General features: G+C 36.5%; 5 protein-coding genes across 5 annotated transcripts; 4 read left to right on the top strand and 1 right to left on the bottom strand.

Annotated features, from left to right (window-relative positions):
• Window positions 1–1,255: 1,255 nt before the first annotated feature.
• On the top strand, window positions 1,256–4,600 carry LOC114515543 (cytochrome P450 2D4-like). The gene is made up of 2 exons (XM_028534820.1): window positions 1,256–1,378; window positions 2,776–4,600. Exon 2 carries the CDS (start codon window positions 2,789–2,791, stop codon window positions 4,271–4,273), a length of 1,485 nt encoding a protein of 494 aa, XP_028390621.1. The 5' UTR covers window positions 1,256–1,378; window positions 2,776–2,788; the 3' UTR covers window positions 4,274–4,600.
• A 989-nt stretch (window positions 4,601–5,589) lies between these two features.
• Window positions 5,590–10,303, top strand: LOC114515584 (cytochrome P450 2D4-like). The gene is made up of 2 exons (XM_028534869.1): window positions 5,590–5,685; window positions 8,590–10,303. Exon 2 carries the CDS (start codon window positions 8,595–8,597, stop codon window positions 10,077–10,079), a length of 1,485 nt encoding a protein of 494 aa, XP_028390670.1. The 5' UTR covers window positions 5,590–5,685; window positions 8,590–8,594; the 3' UTR covers window positions 10,080–10,303.
• A 2,863-nt stretch (window positions 10,304–13,166) lies between these two features.
• Window positions 13,167–15,644, top strand: LOC114544973. The gene is made up of 2 exons (XM_028563433.1): window positions 13,167–13,816; window positions 14,088–15,644. The coding sequence occupies exons 1-2, from the start codon at window positions 13,167–13,169 to the stop codon at window positions 14,227–14,229; spliced, it is 792 nt and encodes a 263-aa protein (XP_028419234.1). The 3' UTR covers window positions 14,230–15,644.
• A 244-nt stretch (window positions 15,645–15,888) lies between these two features.
• On the bottom strand, window positions 15,889–17,157 carry LOC114544989. The gene has a single exon (XM_028563434.1). It carries the CDS (start codon window positions 17,155–17,157, stop codon window positions 16,129–16,131), a length of 1,029 nt encoding a protein of 342 aa, XP_028419235.1. The 3' UTR covers window positions 15,889–16,128.
• A 1,182-nt stretch (window positions 17,158–18,339) lies between these two features.
• Window positions 18,340–27,434, top strand: LOC114515681. Its single transcript, XM_028534980.1, has 5 exons — window positions 18,340–18,605; window positions 21,576–21,977; window positions 23,548–24,408; window positions 25,134–25,460; window positions 26,852–27,434. Exons 1-5 carry the CDS (start codon window positions 18,597–18,599, stop codon window positions 26,915–26,917), a joined length of 1,665 nt encoding a protein of 554 aa, XP_028390781.1. The 5' UTR covers window positions 18,340–18,596; the 3' UTR covers window positions 26,918–27,434.
• Window positions 27,435–27,986: the final 552 nt, after the last annotated feature.

Genomic DNA, 27,986 nt, shown 5'->3' on the forward strand with positions numbered 1-27,986 from the left:
TTCCACTTAAAAAATTTATTCATCGAATTGTTTGACATTTAAAGTGTTTCCACTATAAGAAAAGCGTTTATTTTCACTTGGTCAATGGCAGAACTTAGCCTAGCTTTTAGCGCCCATATAATATATATAATATATAAATAATATAATAATATATAATATATATATATATATTAGTTATTCATATAATAATAATATATATATACATATATTAATTATTTTATATTGAAACAAAAGCGTACAAAAGAAATCAGTTGCGCATAAGACGAGTATATTATACTCATCCCCCCCCCAAATTTATGTTTAAATAAAAGGTTTAATTTTGTAAAGACAACCCTATGAATCTATGTAATAACCTTCAGACCAGTGAATCTTCATAAAAATATTTTGGATTTTCGCCTGGGCACATGCCTGCCACATGGAGACTTCGATTATATTATATTATTATTATTCTCCTCCAATTTCTTTGCGCACCAGTCGTCATGAGCAAGTCTCCAAACTTCATTTTATCGCCAATGTGGCTATAAAAGAGTTTCAGTTCAGTCTTGCGATACGAAAACAACCCTTGGTAAAACGCAAAAAAGAAAAATCAATTTGAGAGTATTGGTTACCCAGGCCTTTTGTTAAAAATATGTTTTCCTTTTCCTGCGGTACCTGTTACGTAATCCAGACTGCACCCGCGCGTACCCATGCATGCATGCAGTAATTTAATCAGGGTTGCCAGAATAGACCTTTTCAGCTTGTATGCAAATTAAACCATTTCAAGTCACATGGTCTGAAATTACATGGTATTCCATGGTCAGAACATCCGAAATGGGTGAATTTGCATGCAAGCTGAAAGGGTCTATTGATGGAAATTTTCTTCAAACTGACAACCACGAGGGAGGGATCTGTGTTAAAAGAATAAATTATGCATTCTTTTCAAAAGTTCTTTGTCTCGTTTGTCATTGCCATCCCCTATGAGGACTGTCAGTAATATCTGTTTTAATACTAATGACTATTGCATGAAGCTACTAAAATTTATTCCGGGAATTGAGATAAATAAATGCAGCGCATGATTATAAATAAATACTATTTGGTAGCTGTCTTGCTGACAAAACAAGCCCGAATACGATATAAACATCCCCTTTTGGTACAATTAGTGATTTTATAGGTTATGTAGGAAAACGCGTAAGTGCATATAAAACAACATTTATCATTTATATCATAATCTCCTTGCGACGTCAATAACTACGTGCACTCAATTATTGAAGTCCTCGAGTAATATCAAATTTCGATTGCTGCCGTGTAAAACCTTTAGCCAGAGACGTTTTAAAACATTTCGTATTGAACTTGCACTTGGTCTTATTCGTTCAAGCAAACCTGAGTTCAAAACACCAATGTAAGTAATTCAACTATTTTAGTGAATATGCCTTTATCAACAATTGATTCAGAGTCTATATAAGGTATGCATATATAAAAAGTCCATACTGACGCAGTTGAGTGCTAGCGGATCAATTACATATATTTATCTATATATTTATCTGCTTCTGGTTGCACTGCTTTCTCATAAAATACAAAACTATAAACAGTGTAACAAATATATACATATACGGTTTTGATTAACGAAATTATCCCTGCTCTAAACATTAAACATGCAGGCAATCCTTTTCATCTATACGTACCTCTCGCAAGTTACGGCATGACTGAACAATAGGATTTGATATCAATAATCTTATGTATGATAAAATCTTGTCGAATCCATGCAATTCCCTTTTATATATATATATATATATATATATATATATATATATATATATATATATATATATATATATATATATATATTTATATTCAAAATTTAGTTTGTTTGTAATAGACAAGAAGAGTGCTCAATACCAAAAAAAAGCAGAGCATAAATAATATCTACTAATTCTTTAATCTCAAAATAAAGCCGTCGCTACACGGTGTTTCACGCTAAGCTAAAAAAAGCAAAGCGATCATCAGGCGACTAAAGAAAAATTCAATACAATATTTGATTACGTCATGCATCAACGGTTACTCGTCTGTCACGCGCTTATCCTTGTGCGCGCGCCTAAAATTTCCGGCATTAAACTTGTTCCTATGGCAGCATTTTGAAAACAGCTCAGAGCGCTTGTTTAAACATTTGTTTTCATCTGCACGTATTATGCACAGTTTTTCCGCGAGGCATAAACCACATCGTGGAGCTCCAGGAGATCTTGGGATGGCTCGTTTCATATATGTGAAATGGTCAATCTTGAAACGAGCCATCCCAAGCTGCAAAACACAAACAATGCCACATTCGATTTGAATTTTTGCTACTTTTAAAATCCACAAAATATCAGGGAACAGATGTAAATTAAGTCTCATAAATTCGTTTATGTCAACTTGCAGAAATTGCAGACATCATATATGCAGATCGAATGCCGTAACGAATTTGCATATCCGTTCAAATACTGTTAATTAAGCTATTGTGTTGGCACTATTAGTTATAAAACTAGAGAATCCCTAACCTTAAATCTACCTCCCCACCTGATAAAGCTATATGAACGATTAAGGCCCTGTATAAAATGATATAATTAATGAATAAAAAGAAAATAGCTTTTCTTGAATTAATTTTACCATGTAGACATCATTTCATGGCAAAGTTTTGCCAACACTTGAAAGAGAAAGTATTTATACACTTGAAACTCCTCATCAGGCCTGCCTTGTGTGTAGCTGTATATAAAATTTCTTGCTTGAACTTCTCAGCTAAACTGATACTTACTTTATTTGCAGAACATTGACAACAATGGTTGCAGAAATCTTCGTTTCCTTTGCTCTTGCTTATTTGGCATATTACATTATTACCACAATTGTGATCAGAAGAAACATGCCACCAGGACCTTTCCCCTATCCTCTCATTGGCAATATTCCTCATTTGTCCTGTGATCCAATTAACCCCTACAGCAAACTGGCTGATGAATACGGTGATATATTCTCACTGACATTTCCAACTGGGGAGACAATTGTTGTCTTGAATTCCGCCAAACTTGCTCGAGAAGCCAGACTCGGCAAACAAGAAAACCTTTCAGGAAGATCGCCTGGTTCACTATATCCTTTCCCAGAAATTTTTGGAAACGATATAATGACGGCGGATTATTCCCCTGAAATGCGATTTCGTAGAAGAGTTTTTAAAGCAGCGATGCATGTCTTTGGAGCTGGTATAGAGGAAGTATCAGAACGTGCTGGACACGCTGTCGATATTTCGATCAAAGAAATCGACAGCCATGAAGGAAAACCCTTCTCACCCAGAAAGATATTAGAGTCTTCCATAATCATCCAGATTTGGGATTGGCTCACGACAGAGAAGTTTCAATCAAATAATCCAACGGTTAAGAAGCTTTCCTTATTCAACGCGTTATGCACCAAACAAGTCCTGCATTCCAGTTTCTATCAAATGATTCCGTTTATATCGCATTTGCCTCTTCAAATAACCCGCGATTTGAATACGGCAAAACAGATAAGGAATGCGGTATTTTCAGTGGAATACGAATCCCACAAGAAAACCTACACCCCTGGAGTAATTCGAGACCTAACCGACAGCTTCATTAATTGCTACGAAAAAGAAATTGCAAAAGAAACTAAAAACAGCATTGGGTCGGTTGATGATGTCGCTGGATTAATGGCAGATGTTATATTTGCAGGTTCAGATACCGCTTCCTCGTCACTCGCTTGGTTTTTACTTTACATGGTGCTGTATCCAGAAATTCAGGCGAAGATTCACGAGGAACTCGATGTTGTTGTTGGCAAGAAACGCACACCATGTTGGAATGATGCCCGGAATATGCCATTCCTCCAAGCAACTTTATGTGAAGTTCAAAGGGCATCAGGTATGATAGGGGTCGTCGGGACTAACGCGATCCGAGACATGCAAATTGCTGGATATCATATTCCCAAGGGAACATTTGTTGCTCTCAACCTTGCCAAATTACATCACGACGAACGTGAATGGCCAGAACCTGAGAAATTTAATCCCGGAAGATTTCTTGATTCCGATGGAAAATTCGTTGGCTGGAGCAAACTCAATGGGTTTCTTCCATTTTCCGTTGGAAGAAGAGACTGCCCTGGTCAATCTCTGGCGAAGATAATGATGTTTACCTTCTCGTCGATGTTGCTGCATCGGTACAAAATAGAATTGCCTGCAGAAGCCGAAACACCAACAACAGAGATAACTGAAGCTGCAATAATTCGGCGTCCAAAAGACTATAAAATTATAGCAAAGCAGAGAAATTAAATATAGTATATATACCGTACTTTATAACTTTACGTTTTGTAATAACCACGTGCATACCAAGGAGTAATTTCGTTTATACCATTCAGAATTTTTATAAATAGGCAAATCATTTACCAATGATACATGAAGTATAAGAAAGATTAAAACTGTGGTATCAACGGGAACGCTAACCCCTATAATTATATATAATAGCTTAGTATTTGATTGCAGCTAAAAATTGAAGCAAAAAAAAAATGTTGACTTTGTTACTCTTTCAATTCTTATAAAAATTAGTAGATGATTGTATTTTACATAGTTCTAGTCATGCCTCAATAATTATCCTCTATACAGTACGTCTTTTTCAAGCGTTAAAAAAACTAAAAAAAACTGGCTGCAAATTTGCATGACTTCAAAGATTTCAGGTTTTAGTGCACTTCACTGGCTTTGCTTAAAAAAATAAACAAATTTGCCGATTAGTTCAAAACAAATTTCCTCCTTCTAATCCATGCATGCCCCTTCAAACATACAATTATGTGTGTTTAGCGTATTCAATACTTTGTACAGTTTTTCTACTCGACGAGGCAAACACACGTTTTCATAATAATAAAACGGTATATCTTTAGGACTTGAACTTTGTGTGAAACAATCACGAAGTGTTTATTTTGACTTCGTTTAGCAAGTTTATAATCAGCTGACAAGGTCAACAATCTCGTAATCTTGTAGTTGCTCGAAACGTGTTTTGTCGAAGCAGGATCGACAATAGTAAATATTATTTTTATTAATATAATAAAAATAATATTTAGTATTCGTATCAAGCTTGATTCGTTTATGTTTTCTGTGTGTCTGATTTACGCACACGGTTGCTAGGCAAATTTCTCCCACATTGACTGTGGGTCACGTGATCACAACAGTCTTTGCACAGCATGAGATCTATTACAGCCAAACTATTAACTAAAATTCGTGCAACATTTTCTATTTTGCTTTCGCGTTTCACGTTTTATTGCCTATAGCCCATTTTACTGATCAAGCTTTCGTAATGAACCTTTCTTTTATAGCGTATGCATGAAAAACTGAGTGCAACATACTTAAAATTCAATTTTAAAATACCCTATTCCCGGGGAAATTTTGGTTTACATTGGACAAAACAAGCCCGAATACGATATAAACATCCCCTTTTGGTACAATTACTGATTTTTTAGGTTATGTAGGAAAACGCGTAAGTGCATATAAAACAACATTTATTATGCTTTTACATTTAGCTACGGTATCTCCTTGCGACGTCAATAACTACGTGCACTTAATTCAATTATTGAAGTCCTCGAGTAACTGATCAAATTTCGATTGCTGCCGTGTAAATAACCTTTTAAAACATTTCGTATTGAACTTGCACTTGGTCTTATTCATTCAAGCAAACCTGATTTCAAAACACCAATGTAAGTAATTCAACTTAACTATTTAGTGAATATGCCTTTATCGACAATTGATCCAGAGTCTATATATAATGTATGCATATAAAAAATCTACCTATACGCAGTTGAGTGCTTGCGGATAAACTACATATATTTTATCTCGTTGCTGGCTGCTTCTGGCTGCACTGTTTTCTCATAAAATACAAAACTGTAATCAGTGTAATAAATATATACATATCCGGTTTTGATTTAATAACCAAATTATACCTGCTATATATAAACATGCAGGCAATCATTTTCATCTATACGCGTACCTCTCTCAAGTTACGGCATGACTGAACAATAGGATTTGATATCAATATATATAGAGAGATTACTTCATGGTTGGCGAGTGCGTACGATTTTTATGCACGAGTTGTGAAGGATCGCAATACGAACGAGTGAGCGCAGCGAACGAGTGAGTTTGCGATCCTTCGCAACGAGTGCATAATAAAAATCGTACGCACTCGCCAACCATGAAGTAATTTGTTTATTAAATGTGTATAGAGATCAATTTAACAACGACACGCTTTTAATATACAAAAACACAGCGAGCAACAAAATCGAAACTTTATGCATCAAAACATATTTATTATACCGTTCAGTTTCTTTGTAATTTTGTTCAATAGAAGTTAGGATAAGACTTTATTTAGTCATCATCAGGAATAATTAATTTACATGTGCATGCGTTGTATATATACTATATGTAATTTGATATTGTTCAAAAGAAAACCAATAGTTCTTTGGATGCCTTTGTTCCATGATTAAGCTCCGGTTTTTGTCGACGGATGGCGAGTGCTTCCTTGAACAGTAGATTTGACCAATTTGAGAATTTAAAAGATTTGAGAATGTGCTGAATGTAAAATATTTTGAATATGAGAATTATGTTTTGAATTTCACTCCTATATTTCGACGCCATCTTGAAAGAAAATGTAAACAAATTGCCGTCAAAATGACATACGACAATTTTTCACATGCATGTGAGGAATATCGTACGTCCAATCAAAAGCCGTGTATGGTATCTTTTCACACGTGAAAAACATCGTACGTGCAATCAAATTGCATGAAATTAATTTACACAGTGAAATGCAATTTTTATTTCATCATTCTGCTGTGCATAAATCTCTATACATATTTAGTATAATTTCAGTATTGAAAAATGACCTTTGAGCATTCTGATTGGCTCCCTCAGCAGTAACTATGAGGCAATAGTTACTGCTCAGAGCAGTCTGAGCAGTAACTATTGCTTTTCCCCATAAAAACATGGCTGAAAATACTCAAAATCGTTTTGGAAAAATTTCGGAAGCAGAAATTGAGAACATATTAAAATCAGTTGTATTTATAAATAAAACTTTTTCAATACTGAAATTATACTAAAACAATTAGTCGCCTCAGGCTCGGTGATTACAAGCTTATATTCACTTCGCCTTCGGCTCAGTGAATATAGGCTTGTAATCACCTCGCCTTCGGCGACTAATTGTTAAATAATAAATATATATATATATATATATATATATATATATATATATATATATATATATATATATATATACACACCCATTTGCAAAAACGTTGGCTGCAGATAGATAGATAGATAGATACTCGAAATCTAATTAGAATTGCATATGTTGTGTAATATTATAGAAATCCCATGCAAATGTAATTAATCATATGCAATTCTAATTAGACTTCGATTATCTATCTATCTATCTATCTGCGGCCAACGTTTTTGCAAATGGGTGTATATATATATATATATATATATATATATATATATATATATTATAAATATATATATATATTATAATATAATATTATAATTATATATAAATTTGAGAATACCAAGAATCCTGAACATATATTAAGGTAATTTAAATGTGAATGATTTTTTAACAATTGTTTTACTATTTGATAAGAAATAATTTGAGCTTACATGGCGAGATCCAATGCCTTTATCTTGCAGAAATGGATAATCTTTTACAATTTGTTGGCATATTTGTGTAATTTGGTCCCCTGTCGGGTGCCTAAATAATGTATTGTAAAATTATAAAACCTCCCACAACATTCAATATACGTTGGAAACATTATGTTACCACAATGCATGCTCTTGATTACTTACAAGGTATACACAGAAAAGTGTTCAAATAATCTTGACAGTTGACACCACAGATTTTCTCAGCCTTCCAACAAATAGCTTTGAATCTTTTGATTGCAGAGCATGGGAGAGCTCAGGTCTGAAACATTTTGGCAAACAAACTTTTCCATATTGAAAGAATTAATTAACTTCATTCATTGGCACACACCTGTCAAATGATGGTGTAACCGAACTCAATGGTAATCTTTTCCCCAATTGTCATATTGTGAACAATTTCCATATAACTTATATAGTCATTAGTCAGCTGCATAATACAAACACTGCTACATTCGATTTAAAATGTTTGCTGCTTTTAAATTCCACAAAATATCAGGGAGCAGATGTAAATTAAGTCCCATAAATTCGTTCATGTCAGCTTGGCAGAAATCGCAGACATCATATATCCAGAATGCCGTAACAAATTTGCATATCCGTTCAAATAGTGTTAATTGTGCTACTGTATTGGCACTTTTAGTTATAAAACTAGAGAATCCCTGGCCCTATATTTAACTCCCCACCTGATAAAGCTATATGAACGATTAAGGCCCAGTATAAAATGATATAAGAATAAAAAAAAGCTTCTCTCGAATTAATTTTACAATGTAGACATAATTTCATGGCAAAGTTTCGCAAACACATGAAAGAGAAAGTATTTATACACTTGAAACTCCTCATGAGGCCTGCCTTGTGTGTAACGGAATATAAAATTTCTTGTTTCAACTTCTCAGCTAAACTGATACTTATTTCATTTGCAGAAATCATGGTTGCAGAAATCTTCGTTTCCTTTGCTCTTGCTTATTTAACATATTACATTATTACCACAATTGTGATGAGAAGAAACAAGCCACCAGGACCTTTCCCCTATCCCCTCATTGGCAATATTCCTCATTTGTTCTGTGATCCAATTAACCCCTACAGCAAACTGGCTGATGAATACGGTGATATATTCTCACTGACATTTCCAACTGGGGAGACAGTTGTTGTCTTGAATTCCGCCAAACTTGCTCGAGAAGCTAGACTCGGCAAACAAGAAAACCTCTCAGGAAAATCGCCTGGTTCAATATATCCTTGGCCAGAAATTTTTGGAAAGGATTTAATGACGGCGGATTATTCCCCTGAAATGCGATTTCGTAGAAGAGTTTTTAAAGCAGCGATGCATGTCTTTGGAGCTGGTATAGGGGAAGTATCAGAACGCGCCGGACACGCTGTCCAAACCTCCATCAAAGAAATCGACATCCATAAAGGAAAACCCTTCTCACCCAGAAAGATATTAGAGTCTTCCATAATCATCCAGATTTGGGATTGGCTCACGACAGAGAAGTTTCAATCAAATAATCCAACCGTTAAGAAGCTTTCCTTATTCAACGCGTTATGCACCAAACAAGTCTTGCTTTCCAGTTTCTACCAAATGGTTCCGTTTATATTGCATTTGCCTCTTCAAATAACCCGCGATTTGAATACGGCAAAACAGATAAGGAATGCGGTATTTTCAGTGGAATACGAATCCCACAAGAAAACCTACATCCCTGGAGTAATTCGAGACCTAACCGACAGCTTCATTAATTGCTACGAAAAAGAAATTGCAAAAGAAACTAATAAGAGCATTGGGTCGGTTGATGATGTCGCTGGATTAATGGCAGATGTTATATTTGCAGGTTCAGATACCGCTTCCTCGTCACTCGCTTGGTTTTTGCTTTACATGGTGCTGTATCCCGAAACTCAGGCGAAGATTCACGAGGAACTCGATGTCGTTGTTGGCAAGAATCGCACACCATGTTGGAATGATGCCCAGAATATGCCATTCCTCCAAGCAACTTTATGTGAAGTTCAAAGGGCATCAGGTATGATAGGGGTCGTCGGGACTAACGCGATCCGAGACATGCAAATTGCTGGATATCATATTCCCAAGGGGACATTTGTTGCTCTCAACCTTGCCAAATTACACCACGACGAACGTGAATGGCCAGAACCTGAAAAATTTAATCCCGGAAGATTTCTTGATTCCGATGGAAAATTCGTTGGCTGGAGCAAACTCAATGGGTTTCTTCCATTTTCCGTTGGAAGAAGAGACTGCCCTGGTCAATCTCTGGCGAAGATAATGATGTTTGCCTTCTCGTCGATGTTACTGCATCGGTACAAGATAGAATTGCCTGCAGAAGCCGAAACTCCAACAACAAAGATAACTGAAGCTGCAATAACTCGGCGTCCAAAAGACTATAAAATTATAGCAAAGCAGAGAAATTGAATATATACTATACTTTATAACTTTACGTTTTGTAATAACCACGTTCATACCAAGGAGTAATTAATTTTGTTTATACCAATCAGAATTTTTAAAAATAGGCAAATCATTTACCAATGATACATGAAGTATCAAAGATTAAAGCTGTGATATCGACGGGAACGCTAACTCCTAAAATATAATAGCGTAATACTTGATTGTGGCCAAAAATTATAGCTAAAAACGACGTTTTTGACTCTTTTACTCGTTCAATTGTTATAAAAATTACGCGTACGTCTGTCTCAAACGTTAAAAAACCCAGAAAAACTGGCAAATTTGGATGACTTGGAAGAATCGATGTTTTAGTACACTTCACTGTTTTGCCTAAAATAATATAAACAAATTTGCCGATTAGTTCAAAACAAAATTCCTCCTTCTAATCCATGCATACCTCTTCAAATGTATATGTCCGTTTTGCGTATTCAATACTTTGTCTAGTCTGTACAGTTTTTTACTCAACGATGAAAACACACGTTTTCATACTAATAATGATACGGCATATCTTTAGAATTTAAACTTTGTGTGAAACAATAACGAAGCGTTCTTTTTGACTTCGTTTAGCATTTTTTTATCAGCTGACAAGGTCAACAATCTCCTAATCTTTTAGTCGTTGCAAACGTGTTTTGTCGAAGCAGGAGGCCAGGATCTGAATGAGCAATTTGAAAAAAGCAAAACCTTGTTGGATCAGAAGGCACATGCTTATACTGGCAGACAGAACACCCCGACAACCTTTCATACGATAACCTCAAACACATTAAGTGTTCGTTACAAGCGGACGAAAGAGAGCTGTAGTGTTCTTAATGACATCCCTGCTTCCATGGTGGTGTTGAAGGAGCATTGTATGGAGCCTGGGATGTGTTGTCATCTGGTGCAAACAAGGAAATGATGGACCACTTGGTAGGAAGTTACAAGAGAGGACAGTACCTTGAAGGTGTGGTAAGATCATGTATACAGGAATATTGCCAATCTAGTGATGCACTAAAAAAGCCATTGCATTGAAATATCAGAACTTTCTTTCAAGAAGAAAATTCAATGTGCTTTGCAAAACTCAGTCCTCAGTTTTTGATTCTGATAAAGAGGTGTGGCTGCCACGAAACATGAAATGCTTAGGTATAGACATGAGGGTCAATTCTGCGAATTGGCAAATGGAAAAAATCGAGGATTTGAAAAGCATTGGTCTATGTTACTATGTCCGAAAAAAATACAGCAGCATTCTCGGAGGAGCAACGTTCATGTCGCAGTCACGTGCAAGCAAGTGAAACAACCCAGCTCGTTATTCCAGGGCCCGCAAATGGGGATAAGATTCCTCGGGGGACCTTTACATAGCAGGTAGTCGTAGACCGCCTTTATTAGTGAGCTTTAGATTTGGCATTTGACTACGGCTCCCGCAACCGCTACGCGATTCATCGCATTGACGTGATATTCGTGATACTTCGACTGACGCCATAGACTCGTAGCCGTCGTTCATCTGACTACGGCATTTTAAGAAAACTTCGTAGTCCTCACTACGTGATTTAAAAAGCAATAAAAGTTGACATATTCTCGTTTTTTTCCAGAGAATAATTTGAGAGAACTGTTTTTCATTACCGTGGCTTTTGATTATGTGTAATTTTCGAAATAGTTGGCGTCAAATTTTCGAAATATTTGAGAGGAAAAACATGCATTTATTATTGTGTTTGCAGAGGTTTATCATGCCAGCACGCGGTGGTGTATCCATACAACCGTTTGTTCCGCTTCGCGCCACAGTGACGAATCTCGTAGCCGTAGCGGGAGCCGCAGTCATGCAGATCTAAAGCTCTCCATTATGTGTCTATTATGTTCGGTCCAGTACGGTGGCCCACAAGTGCAATACACAAAACTCAATTCCACTACACAAAAATCAATTCCACTACACAAAACTCAATTCCACTACACAAAACTCATTTCCACTACACAAAACTCAATTCCACTACACAAAACTCAATTCCACTACACAAAACCCAATTCCACTACACAAAACTCAATTCCACTACACAAAACTCAATTCCCCTACACAAAACTCAATTCCACTACACAAAACCCAATTCCACTACACAAAACTCAATTCCACTACACAAAACCCAATTCCACTACACAAAACCAATTCCACTACACAAAACTCAATTCCACTACACAAAACTCAATTCCCTACACAAAACTCAATTCCACTACACAAAACTCAATTCCACTACACAAAACTCAATTCCACTACACAAAACCCAATTCCACTACACAAAACCCAATTCCACTACACAAAACTCATTTCCACTACACAAAACTCAATTCCACTACACAAAACTCAATTCCACTACACAAAACCCAATTCCACTACACAAAACTCAATTCCACTACACAAAACCCAATTCCACTACACAAAACCCAATTCCACTACACAAAACTCAATTCCACTACACAAAACTCAATTCCCCTACACAAAACTCAATTCCACTACACAAAACCCAATTCCACTACACTAAACCCAATTCCACTACACAAAACCCAATTCCACTACACAAAACTCAATTCCACAACACAAAACCCAATTCCACTGCACAAAACTCAATTCCACTACACAAAACCCAATTCCACTACACAAAACCCAATTCCACTACACAAAACTCAATTCCACAACACAAAACTCAATTTCACTACACAAAACCCAATTCCACTACACAAAACTCAATTCCACTACACAAAACTCAATTCCCCTACACAAAACTCAATTCCACTACACAAAACTCAATTCCACTACACAAAACTCAATTCCACTACACAAAACCCAATTCCACTACACAAAACCCAATTCCACTACACAAAACCCAATTCCACTACACAAAACCCAATTCCACTACACAAAACCCAATTCCACTACACAAAACCCAATTCCACTACACAAAACTCAATTCCACTTATATATATGATTCCACTACACAGAACTCGACTCAACGCTATTCACACGCACACGCAACACGCATACGTGTTTGTGTCTCAGCGAGTTCACTCTGGGAATTATCGTATTTTCGCTATTGAATTATGAATATAAAGTGCAAAAAGTGTGGTCGTGATTTCAGTTCATCGAAGTATAAATTCTGTCCAAATTGTGGAAATGCCTTTACCGATACCGATAGTAAAACAATCGACTCCAAACAGCGACGTTCTTGCGATACATTCGAACAGTTCAAAGCAAAAAAAAGCCAACAACGTGCTACATTCTTTCGGGGAAAAACCAAAAGTTCTACTCCCCAAAATAAAGACGTTCTGATCAATATTGGTGTTATGAAGTACGACCGTGATTCTCTGGATTCCTCCAACGAGTATACACCTATCAGAGGGAAGTCATTGCCTTTAAAAATAAAGAAAGAAGCAAATTACGCCCAACTTTTGACAGCGGCATTAGTGAAAAGAAAGGCATACGATCAAGCCTTTAATGAAAAACTAGACTGGAACATTCATTATCCTGATGGGCAGATAGCGTTGAATTTACCAGGGCAGACTGAATCACCATTTCGTCTTTGCGATTATAAGGAGGATCTTGGAAAGAATTATTCTAGAATAACTCTATATTTGTGCACAGAAAGTGCTGACGAAAACACAGAAAGTGTAGAGAAAGATATGTTTATTTCAAGTAGTGATGGCAACGAATATGATCAATCAATGGATGTGAAAACCAGTCAAAACAACACGTAAGTCCATATTGCTACTGTATTTTCCAAACGATCGAATCTTGAACTTCTGTGTACCAGGCTGCAAGTACTTAGTTGTTCTCACATGATTGTGCATGTAACCTGCATCCATAGAAAGCTGTGAATTGATTTTCACCCAGTTTTTACAGTATCACTTTAGTATCAATTAGGAAAAAAATATGCAGGGGAAACCCCCTGTCTTGTTCAAGATCTATTTTGGACCTTGATTTAATTTGTAGGTAAAATCACTATCTGGTATCCCCATTTTTAGGGATAAAAACCCATCAGATGCAGTTACATATGTCCAAAGCACCTCTGATCTAACATACCATGGAACCAATGAAGGTCCAAGCACATCAACATTGATGCAAGATGATGTTGACTGGTTGTATGCATCTTTATTTGTTATGTGATGAAACTGACTTTGTTGATTTTGAAGGCATGAGTGATGTTGATGTTGAATTAGATCAAAACAACAAATCTCCCATTTCCCAGCTGTCTACACAGCCACTGCCAGATATACTTAAAAATCTATCCAGTGTCATTAATTCAGAATCTATATCAAAATTCAACATTAGCCGTAGCCATTTGTGGGAGGGTACTGTTAGAGGTTTAACCAGAAAATCGTTTTCTCCAAACAACAAGGTTTCCATTAAATTTTGTGATGATGTTGGTGCCACTGAAGGGGCTATAGATGCAGGGGGGCCCAAAAGAGAATTTTTCACCTTGGTTTTAGATTGGTTAATGAACTCACAGCTCTTTTCTGGAAGTGATCATTGTAAATATCTTTCCTGTCATGCTAATTCTCAAGCTAGTGATCATTATTTTTATGCTGGACAAGTAGTGGCAATGTCCCTTGTTCATATGGTGGTCCTGGGTTTTCCTGTCTCTCACCAAGTCTTTATCAATGCATTTTAGATGGCCCAAATAATGTTTCTGTTAGTGTAAGTGATGTTTATGACTTTGAATTGAAGTCTAACTTGGAAAAATTATTAAATGCCAAGAGCACTGATGAGGCAAACACAATGATTAACAGTTCTCCTCTAAGCACACTCCTATGTCTTGCAGGAACCTTCAAATTCATATCATCCCTGGATGATATATCAACACTAGTTCAGCAAACTGTTAAATGGTTCTTATTTGGCAGGTCACATTTTTCTCAAGAACAATTTGTTAAAGGGCTGTCTGTGTTAGGAGTTTATGAGTCTATGTTGAAAAATCCTGATTCTTTCCACCCAGCCTTTTGCTACTCACCTCAGCAACTGAATGCTGAAATTATGTCAGAATTGTTTCAAACTAAGTTTAGTGAGGTCGGGTCTAATCGTCATTGCTGTGAATCCTTGGTCATATCACACTGGAATGATTTTTTGCTAGATGCATGTTGAAGAGAGGGAGGGAACAGAAGTAACATTTCATGATATTCTCTTTTTTACTAGTGGCTGTAAAGTTATACCACCATTTGGCATAAAATTGTTTTTAGAGTTTCTACATAATCCTAAAAAATGGTAAAATGTCTAATTTCCCAAAAGCTAACACATGTGCTTGTATTCTCAGTTTGCCCATCACCCATAGCTCATATGATATGTTTAAGGAGGATCTTTCATTTGCTTTCCTTAACACACGCGGATTTGGGGAACCGTAATTTGATACACATAGGACACTGTGTCTGCAATATATAAATACAAAAGTTGATATTGACATGTTCAGATTATGACATTAAATAATACCTAGCAGTAAAGACAGTTTGTCAGTTTACTTACTGGTATTTACTAATGAGTATATATTATACTAAATTAAGTGAGGCTGATGTGACACTAAAGGAAACCAAAAGGTGAAAAATTTATTCTTTGACTTACTCAAAATCTTAATTTTAGGTAATATGGTTTTGAGTGCAATTGTTTTGATCTTTTACAGTAAAATCTCCAATTATATTTTTTTAAATTTTATAATTTGAGAATAACAAGGAAACCTTTTGGAGTCCGATAGGCCATGTCCGGCTATACCTAACATTGTTAAAGTTATTATTTATGTTTCTTGTTATTTGTTAAAAAGGTATTAAGATGTTATCAGATATTTCACATAGCTGCTATCTTTATATATTGATGCAGAAATGTATTTTGAATTTTTTACTTTTTGAATAAATTGTTTCTAAACGTTACTTACAGTTCTGTATGAATGTACAACTGAATGAATGTACAGCGAGTTCCATTTAATACCATACATGCCACAGTTACAATAATTATATATGGTCGTTCTCGTTTCGCACTCATGCCATGGATATTAACAGCGCAAACTAATCACATACATCAATTTCAAACGTCAACTCCATAGTTTGCCACCGTGACTAAATGTCTGTAAAGGTCTAATGCTTCATTCCAATTTGAGGGTTTGGGATAGCGGGTCTGTGACCTTGCATATTCAAAATACTCTTGATACGTGTTGGTGCTCTCTGGCTGCTCACAATATTCATGCATGTCATTTATTTGTTCAGTCGAAACATTCTGTAAGAATTCACTACCACCAAAATTGTAAGGGAGGTGGTATAGCTCGTCGGGGCGGCCGGCTACCGTGTCAAATCTTGATCTCCTCACATAGTGAGTATTCCAGTGGAACTTGACCTGATCAAAATCGCGTTGAAGTATATCCGAAAAACAAAACCAAAGACATTCCATCTGTAATTCATCTGATGTGTTCAAATTACCGATTTCTACCTGATCCTTAAAAAAGTTGATCCACCATGATGACCTATTGCGACGCAAAAAGGACCACCAATTCTCTATTCTTTGATTGGAATGTGAAGAGCCATACATGTGCGCATTTATCCCGGCAAATTGATCACGCGCTCCAGAACGGAAGTAACATTGCATGGCAGCCATACTACCATTTTCGGTACCACAATCTGTTCTAAGTACCATTGGGCAACCATCAACAGAACGCACATATTCCAAATAGAAGCCTGCAGTCATGGAAGGATCGTTATTCGTTCTGCAAACTTTTAGCCATAAAATCCTTCGACTGAACCCATCAATACAGGCATGCACTGGGAAGCCGTAAGGCTTCAGCTTGTCGTAACCATCAACATGCCATGCGAAGTTGGGACCTGGGTTGATGTATCGACGACGTCTAAGACGATGCGATCGTCTTTCGTCAGATCCATCCGGGTCTAGTGCTCGAAGAATGCGTTGAACCATACTTCTCGGTGCTTGAATGCCATAATTCAAACGCAAGCAATGCCACATAGATCGATATCCTCGTAAACATCCCGGCCCATTTAGATCCTGACGAATTGCCGCGTTCACCTCTTCCTCATCAGCATCAATATTTCGCCGTTTTAAACCCATATTTTTCAATCTACTTTTTAATGTTCGTAAGGATATGTCAATGTTATGAAACTTTCTTAAAAATGACAAGATAGTCGAGTACTCAAAACCTCTCATAAAGTAATGTGCGATGACGTCCATGTCGGTCAACATTTTCCCACAGTTAGGACAAAATTCAAAGGTCTCCGACACTTCTGACGCACAGTTCTCGCAATTGATGTTCATTATTGCTCCTTTAATAGTTAGGCGAAGGTTTAAAAGACTTTAAAACTCAGTAAGAAAATAGGTGGTGCAACAAACAGCTAAACGCATGCATATGTCGCATATATTAGGTTGATATAGTACGTTATAGTCGTTAAAGTTTTTACTGTATTTAATAATATTGTGTATTACTACACAAATTTAATTGTGTAGTGGAATTGAGTTTTGTGTAGTGGAATTGAGTTTTGTGTAGTGGAATTGGGTTTTGTGTAGTGGAATTGAGTTTTGTGTAGTGGAATTGGGTTTTGTGTAGTGGAATTGAGTTTTGTGTAGTGGAATTGAGTTTTGTGTAGTGGAATTGAGTTTTGTGTATTGCACTTGTGGGCCACCGTAGTACGTCCAGGGTAGCCTGCAACGCAGACTATATGTTGAAGGCTAGGTCCAGGGCAGAAAATTGGGTGAGGGTTAAATTAATTAACATTCACCTATTCGTTCTACCACACCCAATTTTCTGCCCTGGACCGAACATGCCGTTCCCCAAATCAGGTGTGATATCATACCAAGGACTTTTTGGATCGAAATCAGTGATCGAACTTCGATGCGGCAGCAAAGGCCCGCGAAATTAAGAATTCAGAATTGCAAAAAGAAATATCACGGCATTCAGTAGATTCGCCAATATTAAACCACAGGGCACTCACCTCAGAATTGATTGTATTGTATTGTATTGATTTTGTATTAATTTTAAAATATCACTGTAAAAAATAAATTTGACAAGAAATTCATCACTGTAAAAAATTAATCTGACAAGAAACAAAAAATCACTGTCAAAAAGATACAAAAAATCTTACTAAATCATAAATTCGACAATTCGATTTGCATTTCTACCGAGCTTGGAGCGCGGGCGTTTAAGGAGTTAATTGTTGACGTATTAAAATTCTAAAATGGCTTCCAGAATTTATACTTTTAATAGTTTATTCATTAGATTTGTTGAATGTTTTATGTTTGATAAAATCAATAAAGTTTACTTGGAAGATACTATCTAGGAAACTGTACATGAATTATGTTCAGAATCAAATGACAAAGCACTTTTTTTTAGAACATTACGTCACAGGGATTTACCCAGAAATTGTTACTCAGTTTCGAATTACTAGAGATTAGAGTAACTAAAGTACTTTCATTATGCTGTTCTCGTTAGTTCCAGGCGATGCGGTCGTTTGGGCACATTTCTGCACGACTATGAGCATCAGTGTGTTTCACAAATGATACAGGTTAGTTAGTTTATTTGATATTTAATCACGATGCGGTCGACTGTCCGTTTGAGTACGAATACATTTTACGTATCAATATTTGTTGAAGTATAATTTTGTGTACACATTAAGTTCACTGAAAGATCGAATTCTACTATAAATGCGGTATATATTTGCAACATTGCAACATAAATGCCACATGGACCCGATTGATGCTCGTATGTTGCATGAAGCTTGCTGTTGATACACTCTTGAAGTTAAATAACATATTTTAAACATATAAATTGTTGAAAACGCTCTCGTACGTGCCCTTGCTTAATATATATAAGGTTTTCAATCTTTCAATTTCGTTGTTCCAAGATTTGGTTTTCAATCTTTCAATTTCATTGTTCCAAGACTTGTACCTTTACGTCCGTTAATCATTAGGCTAACGGCTTATATAGTTTATAGTCAGAAGCGACATCGACCAGCTAGACGACAGACGTGTTGTATAATATAAGCATATAGATATATACTTCATAATAATTATGTGTTTCTTACATGTAGCGTACATATTTCAATGATTGAAAATATATAACTCATTTCTTAAACTAGCTTTAAGTTTGAGTTTTTTTAAATTTGTTCACTGTTAACTGCAGAGGCTTTAAATCACACTGAAAGTGCTTACTTTCAGTTTGCTTAAAACCTTCATGTTTACATCTTGCTCGTTTTGTCACGTGAGCTTGTTGTGATATAGCTGGCATTAAATCTGTCTCAATAGGATATTTCTATTCGTTTACTCAAGACTAATGAACCGATTGAATTTAAATACTTGTTCAGGCTAGCTGTCAATAGGTAGACTGTTTGTATCCTGGTATAAGGCTTGACTTTTGGCCCCTGCACAAGGAAATTTTTCAAACATGACAATAATCAAAACACATAAGTAATGAACAAATACAAATTAACTTACATACTAAAGCTCTAAGACAACAATTCAAAATGCAAAAGAAAACAAAATGACAAAGAAAAATCTCTTTTGGTGAAGAGTCATCTGAGTACAGATAGTGTACATCAAATTTGGCTAAATATCTAACATATCTCTTTTGCGATTAATAGCTTCAATTGATTGCAACACCTCTGTCATAGCAAAGGATCTTATTTAATTATTTAACAATCATATATATAGCATAGTACTACACCTGCCTGGTATTTTGTAAAACCACAAGCCCCCTGAATCTGCAGCCATGGCCAACCAAGTTTACATCCATGTATCTTGATCATGCTATGTGATTACAAACCAATTTGTATTGATGTGCGATCCTCTATCAGGATACATCAAATCTTGTGAGACTTCTAGACTAAGTTAAGGAAATATTAATAGATTGTGTCTATACCGATTAACTAATTCCTATACACTGCGACTCTCAGCTAGCACAATGAGTATGTTTGAGGATGGCCATGGAATTGCCCTTATCTGGTACCCAAATGCAAAGATTTTAAAAATTAGTTCAATTTAAACAATGTCAATTAAAGTGTTTATATTTGAAGGTTGAATTGACAATGAAATGTGTCACACTAAAATGTGCTTATTTTAATTATCTTGTTGACAATTAAGTCACTCAGTGCGCAACATTTTCATTTAACTGCTAGAAGAAAGCTGGCTGTCAAGAGGATATAAAATTTAATTTGGAAACTTTCTAAAGAAAACTGATTTTAAAGAACATATTATATAATAGTTTAATGTCTCTGTCATGCAGTTTTATCCAGTCATTTCTTATGTCCATTAATGCCTCTCTGTATATGTATATCTTGAAAGTGTGTCTGCTAAATAAATGTTTATATAAGCAATAGTGTTAACCTTTATATCATATATAACAGACTCATATCCATCATAGCATTGCATAATGTCTTTTTTGTTCTCACAGAGACAACCAGTTACAACCAGTTAAGTTATACTTGTACAAGTACTTGTTGAAAACTGTGTCATACCAGGCCCCAGTTGTATTGAACATTAGTTAACTTTCAAGTTTCAACGGTGGTTAATTAAGGACAGAATTGGCCAATCGGAGTTGTCTATTTCTGAGTTAACTAGGATTTAATTATGCAAAATGTTAAGAACATATGTGTATAGTTTTACCTTGGGGAATTTATTCTAGTGCTTAATTATAACAGCAGTACAAAAATGTTAAATCAGGTTTGAGATGTTGTAACTTAATTTATGCTCTCTGCGCAGTTGTAGCAAGTTAGTTTCCAGAATGAAATTCATAAATTGTAGCTTGTTTCATCGACGGCATAATTTAGGCTAATAGTTTTTTTTCAACAAATAACCCAGAATTAAGATTTACAACCCAGAATCAAGATTTACATGTATAAAATAAGTAAAAATTGACTGCATAGATATCACATACAAACATCTTGCCCAGACAGCCCAGTTGCTTTTTTTAACGATATATTACCATTGATGGTAATTATGTAGGGATAACTGTTGTGTGACTATCTGGGAAATTATAACTGGTAAATTGTACCATTGCAACGTCGGCCGGCTCATCAGTACTCATCCGGTCGTCACAGCCGTAAGCCTTTTACCTTTTGGGGGTGCTTATTCACACATTTTTACTCAACTGATTTCGTGCGAAAGTTTAATTATTATAGAGAGGAATAATGTATGAAAACAACCCCCCCCCACCCCAACCTCCCAATTAGGCCCGCATCGACGCACCTATTCGCAGGCATGGTACTATCCTTAACGAATACACACTGGCGCAAGCCGGAGCATTGCACTGGCCTAGCTGGCAAAGGCGTATGGGCACGATTCCTGTCGGAGGACCGACAGTGGGGACAGTTCACACGTTTATCTCAACTGTTTCTGGTTTCAACTTGAGTTGTGTATAATTTCTTCAATTGTAATCAAGACCCTTTAACCCTTTAAAATTTACGAAAAATGTTTTTATCTAGAGTTAGCTTGTCAAAGTCACAAACTGACTCATACACCTACTTTATATCGTGTTGTAGACCGTCGTCAAAAGCTTGTATGAGTATCTGCCATGGCGTGTATGGAATTTTGCAGACTGGATTCGCCAGATAGCTCTCGCCGTTCGCGAGTATCTTTCTAGTGAGGAAGAGAATGCCAGGGATGGCGTTGGACTCGTGGGTGAAGTAGATGATGATAATGCGCGTGATAATCCGCGTAGTAGTGGGCCAATGAACAGTGAGCATGAAAATGCTGCCGGCGGCAATGAAATAGTTGCTGATAGTTCAAGACCAGTCGTTAATATTAACATTTCATCGAACACTGGTACTGTCGTCATTGGGGATCAACCCACCGTGAAATGTGTCGGCAGTAAAAAGGCAGAAAGTCGTGAAAAGGCGAAGATTGGTGCGTCTCCATCATTGGTGAGCAGTAAACGCGATACGGTACGTTTGCACTTGCAATTTCGCTGCAGGAGGCTTTTGCTCATATAAGAGCAATCAGACATCATAACTGTATTCCTTCTTTCGCGTTTTTAACCGGTCTTTTAAGATGTTTTTACTTTCAAAGACGCAATCTTTTAGCGCGGCAGCTATAATGCCAGCGCACACGAAAGCTAATAATAATAGGCAGGTTTGACATGAGACAAAAACAACGTGAAAATTAATGGCGTCACAATTCCACATATATAGGCACATCACGCCATTTATTCGCCTTTAACAGCTTGGTTCTCATATGTTACCGTTGCCAATGGCAATGTATTGTTTGTGGCCGATGACGAAGAAAAGCACTTAATTCATCAGTGATCACCGACAATGGTCAACGCCGACGCAAATTTCGATTCCGTAGACAGTCGAACTCATCATTGATGGTCGTTCTCATCATTTAACTCGATCTCAGGTTGCTTGAACACGAGCTCACACTCTTATTAACGAAAATTTACACACAGAAAATAAACAAAACCCTCAAATAACCCAAATAACTAACCAAAAGGTATTTTCGCTGGTTCAATTCGGGACTTTGCAAAGTAATACGAAAAAAGAAAACAAAGTGGTTAAGCTAGGGCAGTATTCGAACACAGGTATCACGCACAAGAACAAACCCCTTGACCACTGCACTGCAATGCATCGATGCATGAAAAGCCCCCTAGTTTAAGGTTATATATGTTGGTCATTTAAGTTAAATAATGCATGAGAACGAGTTAAATGATGAGAACGACCATCAATGATGAGTTCGACTGTCTACGGAATGGAAATTAGCATCGCCGACCGTCAGTGACATATGAGAACCAGGCCTAACGTTCACGTACGTCCTTGTGCTAATCTGCCTAAATAAGGTCTGTTCACGCCCGGTTATCTGAGATTCAGAGAAGCGTGAGATGATTTCGTGGTATTAAAATAAGTTTTTATGAAACCACGAGAGCAGCACATGCTATTGTTGTGATGACTACATGACTTCCAGGTCATATTATATACTCATTTCAATACCTCAAAGTTCTCTCGTTTGCGTATTGGTACGTACTGACCTGAGGCGAACCAACCACGCATGTACGTAGCAATAATAGAACCCCGAATCAGTAATGATTTATAATTACTACTTTTGTAAACAGTTTCTGCCGCAACGCAAATTTGGTTTTAATGCTTGTCAAACAGTCCCACTATGCATAAAATGCGATGATATAAGGAATTCGTTCTGTTGTGAAACGTGAAATATCAACACTTATCAGAAACACTTGTGCCGGATCTCTTTACCTTCTAAAAGCTCAATTAGACTCAAACGCATTAAGTGAGAGATCTCAATCTTCTCAAAACTTTCCCATGACGGTATTTCCACTCGAATAAGAGCTTGATTTTCAGTGTTCGACCTTAAATCTTCCCATGGATTAAGAAATAACTTTTTCTTTGATGAGTAATAAAAAATATATATGTCACAGTTAATGAGTGTGAGTGCCTTTACCAACCAACTGAAGATTTGGTTCAATATAAAAAACCCTATTTTTCCACTTTATTTGTGAAGGTTACTAATAATAAGGAGAATAATGCAAATTCACCGGAAAAAGAAGCGCCTACGAGAAGCTGTAAAAAAGGAAACGAAAAACCAAAGTTTCCGCGAAGGAGAAAATGTGCTGGAGAAAGAGGAAACCTTCCATCGAAAATTCCATCCCATGTAGCACAAATTCATGAAATTGACAAAGATTTGTCAACATTCAGAGAAAATGGAGAATGGAAGGCTCACGAAGAGGCGATAGAGAAATTTAAAAAAAGGTTTTTTCGAGATGAAGATAATCACGATGTCATATTACTTCTCAGATATGAGCAAGCTGCCGCTTTATACGAGAAAAGAGATCTCAACTCGTGCATGAAATTGACTGCAGAAATTGCTAAGGAAGTAAACCTTAACGAAACAAATTGGGATCAGATCAACGACACGCAAAAGATGATTTATTGCAAGTGTCTTTTTTTGGCGTCAAGAAGACATTGCATCGTCGGGAAAAAACTAGGGATGGCCGAAAAAGCCTTGAGTAAAGCATCGAAGTTGCTATGCAAGTACAAAAATATTGAACTGGAATCATTTCTTTACCTGGAATATGCGTATTACCACTTTTGCTTAAACCAGTGCACAGAAAGTAAAGTTAATTTGGTAATTTCATATACGAGCAGAGCTGAGGATACCTCTTCGGCGCTAATTGGGAAAGTATTTAAGGAAAAAAGAGACAGGATAAGAAGAGAGATACTACTTTTGCGATGTCAAGCTATAATACAATTTATTCTCGCAAGTGTGAATTCAGTTTTGCCACAAGACTTGTCGAATATGTTGAATGCTTCGATGGCCGAGTTAGAAGGCCAATTATGGAATCGTATTTCGCCTAAACAAAAGGTATGTTTTCTTACATTCATATTATTCCTCCTGATTCGGGAAAAGGTTGAGCGTACATTAAAGTGCCCTTGACACACAATCGTGGTCAAATATTGATCGATCAATAATAGATCACTACCCGTATGTCCCAACCGTTCGTATATCTGACGTCTTCTTACTACACCTGTAACGTACCTCCTGAGTCCTCAAATACATTTCACGCAGTTCTTTGAACTGTATTTGTTCGTTCTGTGACTTTTGGAAGCTAACTGCATGGGTTTCTATTTATTCTTCGTCGGCTGGAGGCAATTAGGAATATGCTAATAAAAACTGCGCATGTGTCTAAAATCGTCACGATTGTGTCTAAAATCGTCATGCATCTGTAATAATAGCTTTAATGGCAAACTGCAGTCTTTTCTCTGCCAAAAATATTAGTTTGCCCTCTGAGTATATCAGTGAGTTTACAACGAGTCACTTGCGTGACGTCACGAAAGTCGTTATGTCTAGTTTACGGCTGCTTGCATGCATGGATGGCGTAAAAATTTTGAAGCTCGAGCTACTTTTTGGTGTATTTGAGAAAAACGTTGACTGTAGTACTCGGGCATATCCCTACTTTTCATAGTGCAAAAATCGCTCTCTGGAAAGGTCAGCAGAAAAAAATGTCCATTGGTTAGTTCTACTTACACTGATTAAAATATTTGATTAGATTCTATTTTCGTAAAATTCCTTGTTTTTCGCCTACACAGGTTGCATTTTACAAGCTAAAAAGTAGCCATTTCGAAATTCTGGTAAATCCGGCTCAAACTCTGGAACATGCGAGGAAAGCTCTTGAGATTGCAGAAAAATGTAAGTTTAATAACGAAGTCTTGCTCTTGATGGATCGTATTCGTCGGCTCCAAAAATATCCAGAAGAGCCAGTAAACGATAGCGAACAACTCGTGAAGAAAGTACTCGAAATAGTGTCAACGACGGATGGGAATCTGGAGTCCAATGGGGGTGAGCTCACAGAACGTGGGATATTCAGCACCGATGAATCCGACTTCGATATTGTTGACGCTTGTATACTGGGACAGGTTTGTAAACACAAGCTTTGTGTGTGAAATTTTTTCAGTATATCACGTATTTTTGCCTCAACTTGGTATTAGGCTTTGAATTTTCAACTACTACTTTCCATTTGGTGGCTACTTGCTCACGCAAGTGGCGGATGCAAAAGAGTGTCATCCTTTAATGATTGCATTTCCCACGATTTTACAGTATCCGTAATCGCTAATAATATGCGTAATACATAATGCAAAATACATAATGCAATAATATGCACAATTCCCAGGATTTTACATTAACCGCTTCATTTTCCGCATGTCGCAAAACAACAATTTTTAGCCCAACAAACCTTAGAGCCTGCGGTCAGGCTTAAGGGTAATATAGGTCTGCGTATTAGAGCAGCGTTTCATGTACTGGGCCATATGATCTGTTGTTGATAAAAAGGCCCGTTCACACGATCCAACTTTGTCGGATCCAATTTACTTCTGACGTATGGAATGTAGTTTGTTATTGATAAAGCAATACTGCATCAGCTTTAGTTAATTTGCTATCATATTTTGCAAGTAAACGGACTATAAAACAATCTTAAGAAGTGAATTGCATGGATCCGACAAAATTGAATGATGTGAACTGACCTTAAAATCGAATGGTCAACTCTGTTTGGCTAAAATTTACGATTTTGTGAACACGATTACGGTTACGTTTGGCGCCGGGCAATATGAGCATGCTACCTAAGTTTTCGTGGTATTGAAACATTAGACCTTGCACTAATTCGCAGACATCATTCAGTCCAGGTGATCTGATATGGCGGGAGAGGACTAGGACTAGTTGTCATATAAAAATCCATTTCTTCGTTAAAACAACTTAATATCTCATGGAATATACTTTATTTCGGTTTTAAATTTATATGAGAGCTATAGCTTTTATAACTAAACATGAACACAAAATTTCGAATGGTTCCATCAAGAATAACAAAAGATATAATCGATTAGACACTGGAGAATGGATTTCTATTTTTACAAACGTTCTGAGCGCTGATTGGTTGAAATATGAGCGCGAGATCACCTGGGTGTGACCAGATCTTGTAATTTTATTACCAATTTTGGTCTGATGCACATGGACATCTAATTTTATTAATTACAAATTTACCCAAGAGGGGGGAAATTAACTAGATCACTTGAGCATCTTTGGGTAAAAATTGGCATATATGATCACATTGAGACATATATCTCACCCTACCTATTTTACGTTAGCGTGCAGGTTACAGACTTAACCGAACCAACCCCCCCTTTTTATTTGCATAGCCTGCGAATGATTGTTAAAAGCTGTCAGTTCTGTGTAACATCAGCTTTACAGACCCTCGTTTTTGACGGTTTTTCGTATTCATTCTTAATCGATATATTTTGATACTTTCTTAATGTAGAGCCGATATCCATGTTTATTACAACCGATTGAAGGCAGAGAAAATGACAAGTTGGACGAAGTTTAAACTGAATTTCCGAAATGTACCACTTCGATACCGCAATACTTTTTCAGATCGCTGTTTTTAACCCATAATTCAGATAGCTAGAATATTTTTTTTCACTGTCGTTGCAGTGAAACTGTTAATAATATCACAAACTCTGTGTAAAAAAGCATTTGGATTGTACATTACTGAAGTTTGGTAGGAATGATTCTAGATTTTATGTACATAATTATAAGCACCTTCCAATGAACGGAATGACATGCAGTAAAAACAGCGTGAACTTTTGTTGGTGATATCCTTCATCAACTGAATTCGCTATTTTTAAATGTTCTAGTTAAATTCCTCAGTGAACTCTATGTTAACCGGAACGACAACTCAAACGCCATCTTCGAAGTCAATTTGAAGGCGATTTGGCGCTTGTGTCAGTCTTTTTTTATTGTTTTTTTTGTTCACAGTTGACATAAAATTCAGAGAATGGACATAAAATAATGGAATGGCTTCAAGTCAATCATCGTTCCAGTCTTTATAGGGTCCACTGAAAATTTTACCTGCATGCATGATTACCTATATTAATAGGAAGTGCTATTTAAGAGAAATTTTAAATTATTAAAGGAATTCTAAATTATATTACTTCGAACAGTTAATGTCATTATTTTTTCATGTTAGAAGTGTTATTTTACACATTGTATATATAAAGAAACGTATATAGAAACGATTGTCATTCCCGGCCTTATTCATTAGAGGAGTACAAGAATATTCCACATCCATAGCTATGCTATGCTATGCTATGCTATGTGTGCGGTTTAATGCGAATTTATGCACACTGCAGGTCTATGAAAAAGTAAAGTTAGCGTTGTTTTCGTTAGTGCTAATGTTTGGTTTATTATCTAACCAACCCTACATGACTTGTCCCAAAGAAGTTACAGAATTTGGCTTCACGCATAGGATGGCCTTACTTTCTTCCTTTTGATCATATTGCTATAATCTTTACTGAAAGTTTATTTTTGGGAAAACTTTATGCAAATTGTCAATTGAACTATGCAAGAACGGGTTCAATTTTTGACTTCGTTTTACCAGTTAAAAAACAGATTTT

This window comes from Dendronephthya gigantea, unplaced genomic scaffold (genome assembly GCF_004324835.1).
Source record: "Dendronephthya gigantea isolate DGI-Jeju-01 unplaced genomic scaffold, DenGig_1.0 000004F, whole genome shotgun sequence".
Classification (NCBI taxonomy): domain Eukaryota; kingdom Metazoa; phylum Cnidaria; class Anthozoa; order Malacalcyonacea; family Nephtheidae; genus Dendronephthya; species Dendronephthya gigantea.

Excerpts from the sequence above, each read along its gene's own strand:
- LOC114544973 (XM_028563433.1), top strand. The coding sequence starts at position 13,167 with ATGAATATAAAGTGCAAAAAGTGTGGTCGTGATTTCAGTTCATCGAAG. Across the intron at positions 13,817-14,087 it reads AAAACCAGTCAAAACAACAC|GGATAAAAACCCATCAGATG; the intron begins GTAAGTCCATAT and ends CCCCATTTTTAG.
- LOC114544989 (XM_028563434.1), bottom strand. The coding sequence starts at position 17,157 with ATGGGTTTAAAACGGCGAAATATTGATGCTGATGAGGAAGAGGTGAAC.
- LOC114515584 (XM_028534869.1), top strand. The coding sequence starts at position 8,595 with ATGGTTGCAGAAATCTTCGTTTCCTTTGCTCTTGCTTATTTAACATAT.
- LOC114515543 (XM_028534820.1), top strand. The coding sequence starts at position 2,789 with ATGGTTGCAGAAATCTTCGTTTCCTTTGCTCTTGCTTATTTGGCATAT.
- LOC114515681 (XM_028534980.1), top strand. Across the intron at positions 21,978-23,547 it reads TGAGCAGTAAACGCGATACG|GTTACTAATAATAAGGAGAA; the intron begins GTACGTTTGCAC and ends TTATTTGTGAAG. Across the intron at positions 24,409-25,133 it reads GTATTTCGCCTAAACAAAAG|GTTGCATTTTACAAGCTAAA; the intron begins GTATGTTTTCTT and ends TCGCCTACACAG.